The sequence below is a fragment of the Rhodofomes roseus genome (assembly GCF_022264815.1).
Source record: "Rhodofomes roseus strain CIRM-BRFM 1785 chromosome Unknown C8Q71scaffold_12, whole genome shotgun sequence".
Lineage (NCBI taxonomy): Eukaryota > Fungi > Basidiomycota > Agaricomycetes > Polyporales > Fomitopsidaceae > Rhodofomes > Rhodofomes roseus.
Genome location: NW_025952968.1, coordinates 127,593 through 144,583, shown reverse-complemented (window position 1 = coordinate 144,583; position 16,991 = coordinate 127,593). Strand labels below are relative to the sequence as shown.

The window sequence follows — 16,991 nt, the reverse complement described above, 5'->3', positions numbered from 1 at the left end:
CCATGCCCGATCCCTTCCGATCTTTCTGATCGCTCCATTGATCCATGTCCACGTGAATAAGACATTTCAGATCTGAGATCGGTGAAAATTCGTGTGCACTTCTGCAACAACCAGCGCTTACCACTTTGTGACGCCTCCGGTTCCGTATTTCTCGCCGCACACGCTCTTGACCGTAACTACTCCCGGGCACTATGGCCATCAAAGATGAATTTGTTATGACAATCGACTCCGATACGGAGGACGTCCCCCAGCCGTCGTCGAGCAAGGCCGGAAAGTCAGCAACGACGGGGGAGGATGCACAACTGAATCCCGACTTTGTGTTCGATCTTACCGGCGACCCGTACAATGACTTTGTGAATGACACCTTGGACGTTGATGACCTCGTACAGAGCGGCTCAAAGCCTGTGCGCACTTAATGTTTCTTGCTCATGACGCGTCTGCTGACATGACCTGCAGAAACCCATCTCGGTTGACGACATCATAGAGCGGCGCAAGTTAAAGAAGTCACAGGAGGCGAAGAGGAAGCGCGATGCGACTCCGGACGAGGATGGCGATAGCGATGAGTCGTTGGGCGAAGGCGGCTCCAGAGAAAGTGACGAGGGAAGCGAAGACGACAATGAAGGGTTCGCTGGGTTCGAAGGCCTAAGCGAAGATGAAGAGGACCCGCTGGCAACATCAGACGAGGATAGTGGACCTGAGGACGATGGGAGCGACGAAGCCGACGAATCCGACGGCGAGGCACCGTCGTCGGACAGCGACTCTGAGGAGGAGACTCAGGCGGAAAAAGAGCGAAAGGCAGCTTTTTTTGCTCCAGACAGCGAGAAGGTTGCCTCGGACGAACATTCGTCTTTCCTCTCAATGAACCTCTCTCGTCCGATCATCAAGTCTATCACGTCCCTTGGTTTCAATAAGCCCACGCCTATCCAATCCGCGACCATCCCGGTAGCGTTACTGGGCAAAGATGTGGTCGGGAACGCCGTTACTGGGTCTGGGAAGACAGCGGCGTTCATCATCCCAATGCTCGAGCGACTCATGTATCGCGAACGCGGTAAGAATGCGGCAGCAACCAGGTGCCTTGTTCTCGTACCGACGCGAGAACTTGGAGTGCAGTGTCTCGAGGTTGGTAGGAAGTTAGCGGCCCATACGGACATTCGCTTCAGTCTGATCGTCGGTGCGTCTCTGTCGTCTCGTTTAACTCCTTGTACTCGCTCACTCCCGTGCACTAGGGGGGTTGTCTCTCAAGGCTCAAGAAGCCGAGTTGCGGACGAGACCAGATGTCCTCATTGCTACGCCTGGCCGTCTCATTGACCACTTGCGCAACTCTCCGACCTTCACGCTCGATGCTCTCGACATCCTGGTACTTGACGAGGCCGATAGGATGCTCTCGGATGGTTTCGCAGACGAGCTCACGGAGATCATCAATTCTTGTCCGACCTCACGGCAGACCATGCTGTTCTCTGCCACGATGACAGACTCCGTTGATGAGCTGGTCAGGATGTCGCTCAATAAGCCTGTCCGTCTGTTCGTCGACCCGAAGCGCAGTACGGCGCGTGGCCTAGTGCAGGAATTCGTCCGCGTACGTGCCGGTAAGGAAGCAGAACGATCGGCGCTGCTTGCGGCTCTGTGCAAACGTACGTTCAAGTCCAAGACCATCATATTTTTCCGGAGCAAGAAGCTTGCACATCAGATGCGTATTGTGTTCGGTCTATTGGATCTCAAGTCCGAAGAATTGCATGGAGACCTCAGCCAAGAACAGGTGCGGTGCTGTATCGATTCTCGCAATCCCAGCGTCGTTAACACCGTTTGCAGCGTCTTAGAGCTTTGCAACAATTCAGAGATGGGGCTGTGGAATATTTGATGGCTACCGACTTAGCCTCTCGAGGTCTTGACATCAAGGGTATCGAGACCATCATCAACTATGACATGCCATCGCAACTGGCACAGTACCTTCACCGCGTTGGACGTACAGCCCGCGCAGGAAAGAAGGGGAGGTGAGTTGCGCTCACTCCGGCAACTGTGATTAATTGTGACGGGGCGGTCCCAGGTCGGTTTCTTTGGTCGGAGAGTCAGATCGGAAGATGCTGAAGGCGGCCATCAAGCATGCCGCGGCCGAATACTCCGTCCGCCATCGGCAGGTACCCGCCGAGGCCGTCTCCAAATGGGCTACAAGGCTCGACGCTCTGAAGAAGGAAATCTCGGAGATCCTCCAGGAAGAGAAAGAGGAGAAGCAGGTCTGTGTGTCGGCGAAGTCGTTGATCCGGATTAAGCTGACATCGCGTAGCTTCGTCAAGCCGAAATGGAACTCAAAAAGGGACAGAATATGATCGAGCACGAAGAGGAGATTTACTCAAGACCGGCTAGAACGTGGTTCCAGTCGGGAAAGGAAAAAGCGAAGGCGCAAGGTCGGTAACATACTCCACCCGGGGAGCGCATGAGATTGACAGGTCATTTGCAGCGACGAGCAAGGAACAGTACGAGGTTGGTACTTCTGGTGCCTCGAAAAAGGGCAAGGAGAAGAAAACAGCTGATGACAAGGTACGTAAGGAGCGTGAGCTTCAGTGCACCCGCTGATCACTATCGCCATCGCCTGACAGCCCAAGCGAGACAAGTTTGCAGGCCTCTCCCGACGTGTCAAGCGTCGAAAGATGGCGATGGAGGAAGACGATGCCGGCGGTGAGAGCGGCGCTGTCCGTGCAGCGGTGCGCTCCGCCAAGAAGGCAGCTAAACCAGCGAAGATTGGAGAACCCGAGCGGCGCCCGGCGATCAGCAAGAAGAGGGAGAAAAACAAGGAGCGGAAATTGAGGGGGAAAGCCGCCGCGCGCATCGGTGGTGTCTTCGACAAGGACTTGGGTCAGAGAAGAGTGAAGGAGGGTGTCAGGGCAAAAAAGGGGGATGTTATCGGTGGGATGGGGAAGAAGAAAGGTGGCAAGAGGAGGTCCAAGTAGATGTCGGATCAGTTCTTCGTTGTCCCTGCACGCGGTGACTATCATCCGTGCTTACTGGGGGGCAGACCGACTGCCTCCAGAACAAACGCTCGTCGGCGTCGATGTGTCGCAGAAGCATCTCTCGGTCTGCCGCCTCTATCGTGACATCCAGTTAACCGTGACATTGGGTGACCGTTCGCGTGACGCGACGCGTCTTTGTGAACAGTGGCGCTGCCGCGTTCGTTCAACGCTGTCCGCCTCTGGTCTGCACCTGTAACAACTCACAACCCTTTGTATCTGTGGCAATGCTTTAGACTGGCTCGACGTCGACGAACCTAAATTCTTTACTCTCTGTCAGGCATTGTACCTATCGAAATACCTCTGTATCCCTAATTTGCCCTCAAAGATGCAGGCCAACCCGTTCCTCTCTCTCGCTGTAGTCCAGCTCCCGTCACAAGCGCGGATACTGCCGTCATCATGGTGTCCAGACAAAGACCTGTTAGTTGTGGTGACACGACCCCGTGGCAAAGACAAGTTGAGCCTATACAAGATGCAGGGCTCAAAGGTGTGGGAGGTCGATCTTGACAATGACGGTGCCATGAGCGGTGAGGAAGTTGTAGGCGTTGCATGGAGTCCAGATTGTGAGTGAACACGCTGCTGATGTGGGTCATACTAGCTACAAGGTGGTACAGGTCAGACCGTCGCAGTTGCGCACAAGCCTCCGCGAGTTACTTTACATTCGATTCAGGACGGCCATCAAGAGCGGTCCATATCCATCACACTGGCGCCATCTGATATAGGGACAACGAAGGCGTCAAGTCTCTCTGGGATATGGTGGTTTATGCAAGAGAAGAAGGAAAGTACCAGTGACATTCCTGACATCTTCAAGAGAGGCTTCGACATCGTCAGTGCCACTGCGCCGAACTCTTTGAACTGTGTCTGATTTGACACAGACAGGCTCAGCACACTCGATACTGAAAGGCCAATCTCTCCTTGACCCTCTGCTAGACGATTCACAGCCGCTCACGTAAGTCCTCGCGTCGAGTTGACTTTCATACTGACACTTACAACCCGGCAGTGCTACGGACCTGTTTGCGTTCAAGCAAAAACCAGCGCGCGGCGTCGCGTCGACCCAGCCGCCAGTCATCTCGTCCTGGCCGACACTACCGACCGATCTACTCTCTGCTTCAATACAGTCGGCCAAAATCGGCGGTCAGCGGCCACGTCCCGGCGAAGACCTCGATGAAGTGGATTTGACAAACACGGACAGTGTATTGGCAGTGGCTGACGACGCCGGGAACCTACACTGCTTCCTGGACGGTAGCTATCCGCTCGGAATCGTCGCGGTTGGACCAGACCTCGTCTCGATCTCCCTATCCAAGGACAACGACCTGCTCTTCGCGCATCCGCAATTCACCGAGCCGAAGGTTACCGCACTACGGCCGTTCGTCATACAACTCCCCCACCTACAGCGGCGAGCGCTCCGGGATGTAGCAAGAGTGTCATCATCGGTTCGCGAACTAGTCTGGTATACAATGCGTGTGGTGAAAGACATGCGGACGGCGTGGTTCGGTGGGGAGGCTCAGAACGGAGCGCGTGAGCTGGGGCCAAAGTGGATTCGGGCGCTAGAGACGCGGATGAAAGACGAGTTTGGCCGTGGGTGCATTCCAAATTGCTGTCTTCGTCGGACTAACCATAGGGCTGCGTTAGAGGACGAGCCGTATGCTATGTTGGATTTGACCAACCTTCTGGCGACAGGACGCGCCACGGAAGCTTTGGCCGACTACCTGGGTAGTGGTGAACAAATGACCGAAAGAGTACCGTTTCTTCCAAAGTTAACAAAATCGCTCTCACATTGACATCGCAACGGCAGGGTATGCAAAAGTGGGAACAGTCGATGATTGAGTCACTAGTCATGCTTCGTGACTACTCTGAAAAGCGAGTGGCACCAGCATGTCAACGGCTGCATTTACTCTTGGAGGAGGCCTATGGCTGGTCGCTTCTGTGAGTGCCTCCTTCACCGGAATGCAACAACGCATGACTCCCTGTCAGTCCACAGTACCAATTATGTGGGATTAACACAGCCCAAGTGACCGCATGCATGGACTTGGCTGGCCGGGCTGTGCTGCTAGCCGGGTGGCTTGCGGCTACCGCACGCAGAGAATTGGTTCGTTTCACCGAATACATGTTCTGGCTTCGATACGGTGTGTGATGCGTCCGTCCCCACGATCGACTTGAACTCATAAGCTTGCAGAAACGGCTCGCCTCAACACGTCGGGTGAGGGTCACAATCATGCACCAGTTCCGAGACACGACATCCTGGAGGTGAACGACTACCTAATGTCTGGCCTGGTGGTCAGTCCGATCGACCGGTGGTTCATGGGCCCAGTGCCCCAATTCTCGCCACACGACCTAGGGGTGCCAGGCGACTGGTCAGATTTGAAGTCCACTACACTGCGAGCACGAAGGGTGCTCCGAGAACCTCGACTATCCGCTTGGCAATATGTGAGTCCTCGTCAACCGACGTCGTCGCCCGAAACTCACGCCGCTGGCGCATGTCCGAACAGAACATCAAGCAAAGGGACCTGTCGCACTTGGACCGGAATTTAGATTCATTGGTCCAGGAGCTAGCTGCACGCTCTCACCGGATATTCCTCGATGCCGCCAACGCTACTGCTCGCTCGGCAGTCTCGCTCTCGAGTGCGAATCCCGCGCAATTGCAGGACACGACTTTACTGCATGCACTGGAATCAAATTCTCCAGTATTGATACGGGAGCGGACCGTGTTAGGGCCGGGCCAGGTAAGAGCTGAAACGGTTCCTACGCTGTCACATGCTAAGCGACGCTGCAGGCCGCCAGATACACGCAGTTCTTGTTGATACAGCTGCCCCGCGTCGCAGATCGCTCATACCGTAGGTCCAGTGTCTTCCTGATAGGAGATCGTGCTCATCTCGGTTGTATCGGACGGGCTGTAGTATGCATTGCTCGGTTACATCACGGAACCGAGGGCATGCAACGTCCGGTGCAGGTCGAAGTCGCGGTAGTGGAGTGCTGTATCCCAGTAAACGACGCAAGCGAGACGAAGATACCCTTCGACCTGCTGGACGCGGAGTTCTTTGACGACAGCGTCTTTATCATCGTTTACCGCGAAACCACTCAGCCCGGTGAGTGCATGTTTGTCTAAGCCCAAGGCCCACGAAGTTTTGGTGTGGCCCTAGCTCATGATTACATCCAGGATCCGCTTCCATTGCGACGGTCGGTTACGGAGATTTGATTTACACGGCGATTGAATTGGAGAGCTACCTGACGGATTTTGCACGAGAATCGCTGGGTCTGGAGGTGCTCAGCCGATTGGAACGCGAGCAGGTATGTGCGATATCAAGCAGACTCCGATGCGGGCGGGCTCGTAGTGACTTTCCATTCTAGCTAAGCTCAGAGGCTGCGCCGCTCATCCAGACACGCCGGCTGGCCGGGTGCAGAGAGGGCAGGGTGGCTCTGGCGGTGAATGGCCGGACGGGCCGGCGGGTGGCGTGCGTGCTGGACGGCGCTGGGACGGCGCTGGAGATCCTGGACATCGAAGGGGAAGAGGAGGAGACCGAGGTGGAGGAGATGTCGACTGTGGAGGTCGAGACGGGCGCAGAAGCGTGATGGGGTGCGCGGGAGGGAGCACGATGGCGATGCATGTACGATAGGGCGGCGGGGGCAAAAATCAGAAAGCCTGTGATGTTTGGGCGGCGAGCCGGGGAGGCGATATGCCCTGAGGCAGGCGGGGAATAGAGAATGGGTGGACGAAAGCGGCAGGCCCTGGACGCGTGCAGTCCCACGGGGGCAGCGGCTGGCGGGCGCCCTCTGGGTGAGCCGGGGCGGTGGATCAGTCCTCCGCTTTCGAGCGTCGGCACCCGGCCCTGTTTCGAAAAATGCGGTTTAGGCTCGCTGATGGGAACCAGGATGAAGAGAGATCAACTATGGAAATTGGCGTGACTTTCCGCGGAAAATAGAACGCGTTACCGGGACAAGGACGAGCGAGGACCCTTTCCTCGTGTCCCCCACCGCCGCCATTCGGCCATGTCATTTTATATTCCGCTCTGACTCAACCGTTGGTCAATCATCACGCTCACTGATGCCCCCGAGTCCTTCTCCTCCATCTAAGGCCAGCCCCGACGACAACGCCTCCCGTGTGTCGGAGGCCGCCCTCAGGAAGAAGAAAAATGCCGATGCCCAAGCCGCCTTTCGTGCTCGTCGCGCCAACTACATCGCCACTCTTGAGCAGACAGGTTCGACACCGTCGGTTCTCACCGTCTCGGATGCGTATTCATCGCTCTTCCTTGACCTCTAGTCACCAATCTCGAGACCGTCGTCCTCCAGCTCCAGGACTCGTGCAAGGAGGCCAAGTCCCAGAATGACTCCCTCCAGCGGGAGGTAGAACGGTGGAAGCAGGCCGCTCGACAGAACGAGCGGGCCGCGAAGAGGTTCCAGTTGTTGCAGGCGCAGCAGAGGAGCAGTGGGATGATCGCCAACGGCCAGTCGCACGAATACAGCTCTCTCCACCAGCCATCGGCCGTCGGTGCGCCGCCTATGTCACCCAGTCTTATCGCGCACTACGGGGACAACGGCATGCGCTATGCGTCCAATGGCGATCAGTCGGTGTCGCTTGGAGGGGCTTTCCAGCATGCCGGAATGACGCAGGACGTCCAACAGCGCTCGCCGACAGCCTACTCGAACGCTGTCGCTGCGAATGGCTCGGGCGATGGCCGTTCTCAACACATGGATTCTCAGCGGATGCACCGATACGACCAGTACTATGCAATGTCCAACGGGGCGGGACACGACGGGCAGTGGGCACACAGCGGCGGGCAGGCGGGCATGTCTCCGAGTGACGTTTTGGATAGCGGGAGCTCTTCCCATTCACCCAGCTACGTCGAATCGCCCACGCTCACGTCCCCAGAGCTGGGATACCCCCAGTACAGCATGGACGAGAAAAGCGACATTCTCGACTCGCCTTCCTACGTCTTCAACACCGACAGCCGATCGATCTCTCCCGCCGTTTCCACTCCTACGTCCTCTTCTTCCGCCTCATCCGTCGCCACCTTTCCATTCACATTCCAGAGCGAACCGATGATGCAGGATCGCACCGAATTTGGCTATCGTCGTACTGGCCCCGCTCCCCAGCTCACGCTGCATGGAGGCATGGCCGACATAACAGTGGCACCGCCCCGTCGTGATGGCTCACGATACGGAGTGCCGCGCCTCTCCAACCCTCTCACCGACCGTCCCATCACACAAGCTCTCGCGGCCTACTCGCGCTCAGAAAACGAGTCTGGAGGCAGAGACCATGACAGCGATAGCGAGTCATCATATGGCTACAGCAGATCGCGCCAACGCAGCGAAGCCCCTTCCGGGCATGGGTCGCGTTCGCCCTCTCCCGTTCCTCCGATATGCGGCACGCTTGCAGTAATCAAGGCACAGGCCTTTGGTGCGCTGCGGCGGACGCGCACGAAGGGCAAGAGGACGACGGAGTCGGCTGCGAGGGCGGCCGTGGAGGCCCTCGAAGCGCGAGGTATTGAGATGGGCATCACCGTTGGGTCGAAGCGACCTCGTCTGCATGACGATGTTGATGCACGGCCATGATTCCACAGCCTAGATGATTACCTATGATATCCCAACCAACATCTGTACGAACATCCATACGCCCTTGGGACTCTGTAGATACGTCGCTCTCGACAGTGCTTTACTTATTGGCTATCGTGCTGCACGTCCCGCTTCCTGTAGAATAGCTGTTCATTTTTGTAATATACGCCCGACAGACCAATATGGATGCTATGTAGCCCTGCAGATATTGGCCAAGTAGGGGATCTGGGTGGGGCCTACGTTCCGCCGATCTCGGGCACGGAACGCCCCGCGGATTGACATTGACTGTTGATCATATCGAACACTGCATACATATGGGCACACACCGTCGCCCTGATCGAGAACGGGTGGAGAGCGCGGAGGCAACTACGGTTCATCTCATAAGCCGGCGGCAACTACGCAGTAGGAACGTAGGAACACTTGGGTGAATGTTCTGCATTTGTGAAACCTCTGTATCTGGAACCCAGAGCCTATATCTCCATGTAAGCTTACCTTGTGGAAGTGTCCTCTGACATGGCTCCGGCAAGCCACGTTCGTGATACACGCAGTTCAGCTGGGGCAAGTCCTGCCAAGCTGAAGTACCCTCCGATCTTACATGAGTCAAACATCGGGCACCGCACGCACGGTGCTTGTTCCAGCCCACTTGAAAGGCGCTCCTCATGGATAGCCCGATGCACGACTCCGCCGTTGCTATACCTGATGTCGCTCAATGACCGTCGGTCGCGAAACCTGCCTCTCATTCAGTAAAAGGCTCCAGCCTTTTGCGCATGCTAGTCAAGTCCGCGTCGTTCGACGAGCTGTGAGCGCGCCTTCTGCCTTTCTCGCTCTGCCGTCCGTCGTGCTTGGACTGACGAGCATGTTGGTTCAACTTTCTCCCGCCTAGGCCGGCATCGTCGACGTCGGTGTAGCCACTGCGCGGCCGTGTCGCTACGTTTCAGTAGCCTTCACCGCTGCTCACGATCGCTTGCAATGCCATTCCATCGGCGTCCGTACCTGAAACCTTCGAGCCGCCGTCATGTCGTCAACATCGCTTTGTCCTTGACCGGATGTCGTTATCAGCGCAGAACTGGTTTCGCGTCTCGAGCCTCTGACATCCGACGCTTCTGTTTCCGTCGCGAGTCAGAGCCTTCGCTAACATCTTGCTCACGGCGTCGTTTGCGGGAGGCCGCGTTCGCGTACTTATAATGGAAAGCGTCACCATGATCAGAGATGCCGGACTCCGGTAACTGGTCGAGGACCATTGTAAGTAGACAGACAAAAGGCATAGTGAGGAAGGACGGACCTTCTCTATCTTTCCGTTTAAGATCAGTATTTTACCAGTGATTCGTTATGGTGAACCGCGAGGTCGTCTTCCGTAGCACGGTTGCTCTTCAGCAGATTCTGTGAGTCCTCATTAGTACATGCGGTGACATAGGCCTCCCGTAAGGCGAGACTAAGACTTGCTCAGCGGTGGGATATGATAAATAGGAGAGCGGATGATTACCTATGATTACACAGCACGCTTGGCCGCGCGGCATTTCGGGTAGCTCTACACAGGTACAGTGAGATGAAACCTCTGTCATGCATGATTTCGACATACCTTGTCTCGGACGATCTTGAGATATGTAGACGTCGTATGACTTTCACCATGGTTAAACATAAGTACTTTGGTGGGTTTCGCAAGCGCAGACCAGTGCAGCTTGCGCTCGAGCACGTTCAGCTTCCTTCTGCTCATACCTGCAAGGGCAATCAACCCAGGGCCAAATACCGACGCGCATGGCTATCGATAGCCTGAGATTCGGAGTTTACACGCGGATCGCTGGCCCTGCCTTCAGTTCGGCCACACAAACGTGCGCAAAACCCGGCTGTGACAGTGAGGTCTTCGTCGACTTCCCCCGTTGCAGAGGATGTATTCACGGCCAGCGAAGCGCATATCCATCTCTCATACTTAACGAAGTGTGCTATACAACGGTCAGAACAACAACTGCAGGTTCTAAGCTGAGCGCTGAATAATTGCATTGTCACATTGCCAGGTAACTGACAGTAGCTCTGTGAAGGATGAACGTGCTTGTAGACATCAAAGGGGATTAGCCATGAGATTAATGTGCAGGGATTCGGCGGGGCATGGCGGCCGAATGTCCGACCAGACGGCGAGGGTGGCTCCGTGTTTCGCACAAGTAGGAGTGGCGGGGTAAGCGGAGCGGCGGAGGGGCGTGTGGGATGTGTCGCGCGGTGTGCGCGGTGTGGAGAGACCTGACCACGCTACGTTTAGTCGCGGAGAAGGAGAATTGCGGGGCCAGATAAAAAGTATGGTGTCATTGCAGTGTGACGTTTTCGGACACCATGAGAATTGGACCTCGAGCCTCCATGAGCTCATTCGCCTTCGCTGCAACGGAGAAAATCCGCACAGAACGGTTTAGCGGGATAAAAGTCGTGGTGGCGCCCACAAGCCCGCTGCGTACGGAGGAGGCGCTCCTTGTGTATGGACCACACTTCGATCACTGGGTGATTATCCCCTCATCCCGTCGGCTATGATGACAGCGCTCCGAAGCTCCGACACACGGGTCGCATGGCTCTATATTATGGGCTTCTCAGTTCTATTAACCCTGGGTACTGCCGGGTCCCAGGTCCCCCTGATCTCGCTAGAAGCCAGATGAGTTCACTGTCCATGCACGCCAAACGCTTCCGCATGATCGACACGTACTTCTTGTATTTCTGAGCCCACACGTGGACGCCAGGTGCCACAAAGGTGACGGCCGTGAAGGCCGCGAAGACTAGTGCGGTCGCAGTGCGTGACACAGAGTCCGCGGATAAAATGGACGACAGGCACAATATGATCGTGACGGCAGTCTGAACAATAGCTGGCCCGGCCTGGAGCGTGTCTGTTAGCCGGGATGATTTTGACGGGGCTGGGAACATCACCTGGAGACGTCGACGGAGCATCGGGAATAAAGCAAAGAGCTGCACGGAGACCAACGTAAGGCCGAATACCGAGAGATCACTCGGCAGTCGAGATGCCAGAACCACCGACGATGATATCGCTGCATTCATCGACAAGACAGACGTCAACCTGCAGGTAGCCACCTATCATGAGGATAAGGCCGCCTGAGATGGTAGCCTGACTGACCTTTCGCGGAGATGCGTGTCCAGCGGTAGGGCAGTGTAATCTGCCAGAAGCGCGTTGAGAATGAATAGGCAGGCCGATAACGCCCAGATGGAGTCCGACGAAGTCGCCGCTGTCAACGTCCGTAATACTGGCGACACCGACATTAAGGCCAAGAATACTAGTATCGAGGACTTCACGATCTTCGCACCTAGAGAAGACTGTGAGCTAAGCAAGAGCAAATTCAGAGGCGCACGCACGGGTTGTGCTGGCGGAGGTTCCGCGAAGTAACTGTCTGCCACTGCAGCAGTCTAGGGCCTCCCACACTAACCAGCCAGCTAAGAACGTGCCAACCGATGCCCATACGAGAGCCCGTGGGTCCAGTTTTCGTTCATTGAGGTGCACAAAGATGGCAACGAATATGACTATCGTCGCGAGGTGTTGCGTAACTGCGAAGGAGGATCGCACTAAATACCAGTATGTGTATGGCCTGAAATTCGCTGTACGGCACACGACAAGATGTTAACCTAGTATTCACAACAATAGAAGCCGACGACATACAATTCTTGCTTAGAGACGATAAGAACGACTTGGGTACATGGTTATCTGGATATGGTTTCTTCTTCCACAGCAATCGCTCCCATTCGTCCTCCCAAGCGGTTTCGGTCATGCATTCGGACGAAAGGCCACGAGCGGACGCTACCAAGCAGAGCAGCAATAGACCCAGTTCGTAGACTACGCGTCGAGCCTTGCGTCGACAGTTTCGGGCGAGGTTATAGACTCCTGATGAGCTGGAATCCGCCAGTGAGCATCGCCAGTCCTTGTCAGTGGTGGATGCCACTGACACGTTGCGTTGTATTAGGCGCCCACATCCAGCCTGCGCGGCGCATCGTGTTACACAAGATTTACGTGACTCTTTGCCGGTGTACTTACAGCACTACTTGCGATGCTAGTACGTTACGGAGAGGAGCTAAGTAGTGAGATTCATGTACTAACGGCTCCGATGAGGCTCTAGACCATGCTGTGTGAATGTCGTGCCAACTATATAGACAGCGGACTTGAACGCAATCATTGGCAAACGGAGGTGGTCGCGCTCAGAAACTGCCTTCTTCGCTTCGAGCTCTCGGCATCGCTCTGAGGACTGAGACAGCTACAGCTTAGTCCGCAACGCCCTGAATGCATGTGACGATGCACCACTGCTCGCAGGCGGCGAGGATCTGGCAGGTGAGAATATGGTATAGAATGACTCTAGCTGTGGTAAGTCGATGCCGTTAGTCTTCCTCTTGCATCAGCCAGCAGGCCGCACACGCGCTGTGCACGAACTATACGAGGACCCTGTTATCGGTAGCAGAGGATCCTCGAGGCAGCCCACATACCCAATCTGACGAACCAAAACATGTGTTTTGTCATTAATGGCTCCTCAAGGAGACTGCGCGTAGTGGAACAGCACCTGCGGTCGTTGAATGGGCAGAACATGCTTCATAGCCACCTGAAAGCAGAGTTCAATGATCTGAAGTGCGATAGTGGAGTCGGACGCCTGTGACATAGGCGGGTAAGAGACTTCCGAGAGCTACCACATCAGTGGTGCATGTCGGGCATGCCGGTGCATGTAAGTCAATATCGTATACAGGGACCATGAGAAGATTGCACGGACGACAGAGGACATGAATGGTGGTGAAGCAGGGCAGGCAATAGATCGAGTAGCAAAGAGATGAAAAGGCAGCGGCCTCCACGAACTACTCCCACTGTGGACGACACCCCAGTTAGCTGATGACAATGACGAGTGGTGTAAGAAATCTGGGGTGCTCACCACCAGCCTCTCTTCTTGCCTGGTTTCTGGTTCTCTGGGAGCTTTCTTGTTCGCTTCCAATTTCGCAGCCAATTGACCGCGGTTGGGATTGGAGGATTGCGTCCCTCGCGCTTGTTCCTTTGGTACACGAAGCACAGATCTGAGGACTCGCATTCCCCTTTCATAGGCATAGCACTCACTGCTTGTCGTCGTCTCTCTGCCGCCTCTGCTGCCGCGGTGCGAGGAGTTGGTCCGCGCGGGGGAGCAGACCCAGATTGTCCCTGTTGCACGGGCTCTTCTGCAAGGGTACGTCCGCCAAGAGCACGAGCGGACTTCGAACAGAGTGCGCCCATGTCGTAAGTCGTAGGATTAGAGTCGCGTGCAAGAGTACAGTACGTTATTCAGAATGTCAATGTCCCGCCAGCGGGTGCTGAGCTATCCAGGCTTAGGTGACTCCCAGGCCCGACTGCCAGGAGCTTACACCGGCACTTGGCGCCGAACATGATCTTGGCTATGCAGCCGCACAGCTACTGTGCCGCTAGCTCGATTCGGAGCTGACAGACTACGATGCTTCAACTGCAAAACAACTGGTTATAACTTAGTAGGCACGTTCTCCGAGAAGCCAATTGAGTACACAATGCCTGCTTCACGCCAGAAACAGCCGGATTAGATTACAAAATAAATATACATGCATGGAGCAACACGGAATCCGCCAATATCATCGGAAGAGAAGAGACAGGATCAGTAGGTCGGGCTGTCGGACACGCTCGTGTACTCCTGCGGTCTGACGTCCTGTCGGTTGCGGCTCCAAAGCTCGCGCACCCGGTTGCTCAGGTCCAACCTGATATCCTCAGGTTGTCTTTGAGGAACCCACGCCTCAAGTCACAGTATCAGCAAGACAGCATAGGAAAAGCTAGGGTCATCTAGCACTCACCTCCCACCACCTCCTACCTGCGCTCCATGGCAGACTCGGATCTAGTCCGGCCTTCACCATCCTGCCTTTGATCCCGGCACCCAGAAGCAGCCCAAAGACTGTCAGGAGAAAGATAGTCACGACCAACTGATCTCGAGGAGAGTCCCTCTCTGCAGACGATGAAGGTCACGTATTAGCCAGCGTTGAGCGACAAACAGTTGCTGTACTCACGGAAACATCTGGCCTCAACATCACCTTCCTTTCCCGTTGCCGTGTCGGGATTGGCATCACCGAGTTTCGCGTTGGCACATATCGGTAGGTTCTGATTGAGACACCATTGCTTCGTGCATGACAGGCACGGCTGCTTCGGGTTGTCTGGAATCTGCATATGCAGAATGGTGTAATTTTGAAAGCATATACCTTGCACACCATGTTCAGCCGCGGTCGTCAATTGCACAGCGAAGTCCACAAACGCACATTTGCAGAAGTCCGTAGCCTCCCATTTGTGACCTAGGATGGCGTTTACAGAGACCTACGAGCTGCATTGTAACGCAACTGCGTGGTAAATCGCTGAGATTGGAAGTTGAGCTTACGGCAGAGTAGCAGAGGAATAGGAGGATGTACAGGCGGCAGGTCGCTTGCATGGTGGACGTAGCAGGCTGAGGCGCGACGCGCCGGTCACGCTTCAGCGACGCGTCCTCTCATCCTGCCTCAAGCCTCCATCTGGGCGCACCTCGCACTTCCTCCAGTCACACTCTTTTGCTTCGAATCAACTCACTCTCACTCACAGGGCGCGTATCGCTGGCAGAAGAGAGCCATGTCCGCCGAGTTTGAGGACGTTCTCACCAACCAACCGGTCGTGATTGACAATGTTAGTACTCCAGTGGCAGCGTGTGTTCGAGTGACTGGGCACTGGCACTGACACGGCCATTCGCGCTCCTTACAGGGCTCAGGGACTATAAAGGCAGGATTTGCAGGCCAAGATCATCCGAAATGTTTCTTCCCGTCTTTGTGCGTCTTCACGGTTAGGGCCATCCCCCGACCGATATGCATGGACCGCTCACTGCCCGTTCTTTCCCCTCCTTAACAGTGTCGGTCGGCCAAAGCACATACGTGTCATGGCAGGTGCCCTGGAAGGGGACGTCTTCATCGGGAGGAAGGCACAGGAGTTCCGTGGGTTGCTCAAGATAAAATACCCCATGGAACACGGGATTGTTACGGACTGGGACGACATGGAACGGATATGGAGCTGGGTTTACGCTGAAGAGCTTGGAACACTGAGCGAGGAGGTGTGTCTGTCCTCTTAGGCTTGCCCTGCGCGTTGTTAATATTTGGTCCACAGCATCCCGTACTATTGACGGAGGCTCCTCTGAATCCTCGGCACAATCGAGACGTCGCCGCGCAAATATTCTTCGACACGTTCAATGTTCCTGCTCTCTTCATCTCTGTACAAGCTGTCCTCTCACTGTAAGTCTGATACATCGCTGCCGCGCGTCATCGACCTTAAAAGCTGCGAATCAGGTATTCGTCGGGTCGGACAACAGGTATCGTACTAGACTCTGGCGACGGCGTGACACATGCCGTACCCGTGTTCGAAGGCTTCTCAATGCCGCACGCTATCCGGAGAGTTGACGTGGCAGGAAGGTATGGAGCCCACTTCACGCTCCATTCCAGCTGTGAACCATCGGCGCAGAGATGTGACAGACCACCTGCAACTACTCTTGAGGAAATCCGGGCACCACCTACACACTACAGCGGAACGTGAGGTCGTCCGGACCATCAAGGAGAAATGCTGTTATGTCGCTTTGAACCCCGCCAAAGAGGAGAAGGACTCCCTCGGTCGAAACGAAGAATTCCGGTTACCTGACGGAAATACGGTTCAAGTACGCCCTCCAGTGAACATAATCTGGCCGTTCAGTCTCTGACGTCGTGTTTGCCTAGCTTGGGCCAGAACGCTTCCGCGCGCCAGAAATCCTGTTCAACCCTGAGCTCATTGGGCAGGAGTACGCTGGCGTTCACCAAGTAGTCGTCGATGCCATCAACAGAGTGGATCTGGACCTCCGCAAGAGCCTCTTCTCAAACATCGTCCTTAGTGGCGGTAGCACGCTATGTCGTGGTGAGTAGTAGATGGTACACTCATTGAGCAAGCTACTTATACGAGCGCAGGCTTTGGTGACCGCCTGCTGAACGAGGTGAAGAAACTTGCGCTGAAGGACGTCAAGATCAAGATCTACGCGCCTCCAGAACGCAAGTACTCTACTTGGATTGGCGGTTCTATCCTGGCCGGTCTCAACACGTTCAAGAAGGTAGGCATCTCTGACCATTCCCGTACCAATGGCATCTCTAAGGTTGGCCGCCGCAGATGTGGGTATCAGCAGAGGAATATCAGGAGGATCCCGACATCATCCACAAGAAACTCGGGTTCTGAGTCGATGTTCGTGTCTTGCTTTCGGTTCTGTGCTGTCCAGTCGTAGCCATTCGTAGCCATATCCTATGTCCATATATGATACCCCGCATGTAATTCTTCGCCTTTCTCTCGGGAATGTGACATAGATGCGTTCGGCATCAGCTTGTGCAGTACAATTCGCTCACCCCGTACACCCTCGACAGTCATGAAATATGGAACATATTCCAGATACACCATGAGATCCGCAT

The 16,991-nt window shown here is 55.3% G+C and overlaps 5 protein-coding genes across 5 annotated transcripts; 3 read left to right on the top strand and 2 right to left on the bottom strand.

Annotated features, from left to right (window-relative positions):
* Nucleotides 1–127: 127 nt before the first annotated feature.
* On the top strand, nt 128–3,180 carry C8Q71DRAFT_85700 (DEAD-domain-containing protein). Its single transcript, XM_047927358.1, has 8 exons — nt 128–404; nt 457–1,171; nt 1,227–1,756; nt 1,810–1,991; nt 2,045–2,231; nt 2,282–2,402; nt 2,456–2,535; nt 2,595–3,180. Exons 1-8 carry the CDS (start codon nt 192–194, stop codon nt 2,943–2,945), a joined length of 2,379 nt encoding a protein of 792 aa, XP_047777947.1. The 5' UTR covers nt 128–191; the 3' UTR covers nt 2,946–3,180.
* Nucleotides 3,181–3,474: 294 nt separating this feature from the next.
* C8Q71DRAFT_709633 (anaphase-promoting complex, cyclosome, subunit 4-domain-containing protein) lies at nt 3,475–8,552 on the top strand (the record flags this gene model as incomplete). The annotated part of the gene is made up of 15 exons (XM_047920696.1): nt 3,475–3,565; nt 3,617–3,828; nt 3,878–3,951; nt 4,003–4,580; nt 4,635–4,741; nt 4,798–4,928; nt 4,977–5,128; nt 5,179–5,342; nt 5,435–5,707; nt 5,776–5,836; nt 5,900–6,088; nt 6,160–6,290; nt 6,351–6,524; nt 7,075–7,198; nt 7,261–8,552. The coding sequence occupies 15 exons, from the start codon at nt 3,475–3,477 to the stop codon at nt 8,550–8,552; spliced, it is 3,753 nt and encodes a 1,250-aa protein (XP_047777946.1).
* A 2,554-nt stretch (nt 8,553–11,106) lies between these two features.
* Nucleotides 11,107–12,304, bottom strand: C8Q71DRAFT_709814 (phosphatidylinositol N-acetylglucosaminyltransferase; the record flags this gene model as incomplete). Its single annotated transcript, XM_047920707.1, has 6 exons — nt 11,107–11,173; nt 11,236–11,402; nt 11,454–11,601; nt 11,659–11,845; nt 11,895–12,134; nt 12,196–12,304. 6 exons carry the CDS (start codon nt 12,302–12,304, stop codon nt 11,107–11,109), a joined length of 918 nt encoding a protein of 305 aa, XP_047777945.1.
* A 1,739-nt stretch (nt 12,305–14,043) lies between these two features.
* On the bottom strand, nt 14,044–15,009 carry C8Q71DRAFT_762605 (uncharacterized protein). The gene is made up of 5 exons (XM_047923931.1): nt 14,930–15,009; nt 14,814–14,868; nt 14,568–14,756; nt 14,358–14,506; nt 14,044–14,299 (listed from the first exon to the last, which is right to left on the bottom strand). Exons 1-5 carry the CDS (start codon nt 14,978–14,980, stop codon nt 14,165–14,167), a joined length of 579 nt encoding a protein of 192 aa, XP_047777944.1. The 5' UTR covers nt 14,981–15,009; the 3' UTR covers nt 14,044–14,164.
* Nucleotides 15,010–15,153: 144 nt separating this feature from the next.
* C8Q71DRAFT_709026 (actin-like protein) lies at nt 15,154–16,764 on the top strand (the record flags this gene model as incomplete). Its single annotated transcript, XM_047920661.1, has 9 exons — nt 15,154–15,207; nt 15,283–15,347; nt 15,427–15,625; nt 15,679–15,803; nt 15,858–15,980; nt 16,030–16,219; nt 16,278–16,452; nt 16,503–16,642; nt 16,699–16,764. The coding sequence occupies 9 exons, from the start codon at nt 15,154–15,156 to the stop codon at nt 16,762–16,764; spliced, it is 1,137 nt and encodes a 378-aa protein (XP_047777943.1).
* Between the last annotated feature and the right edge of the window lie 227 nt (nt 16,765–16,991).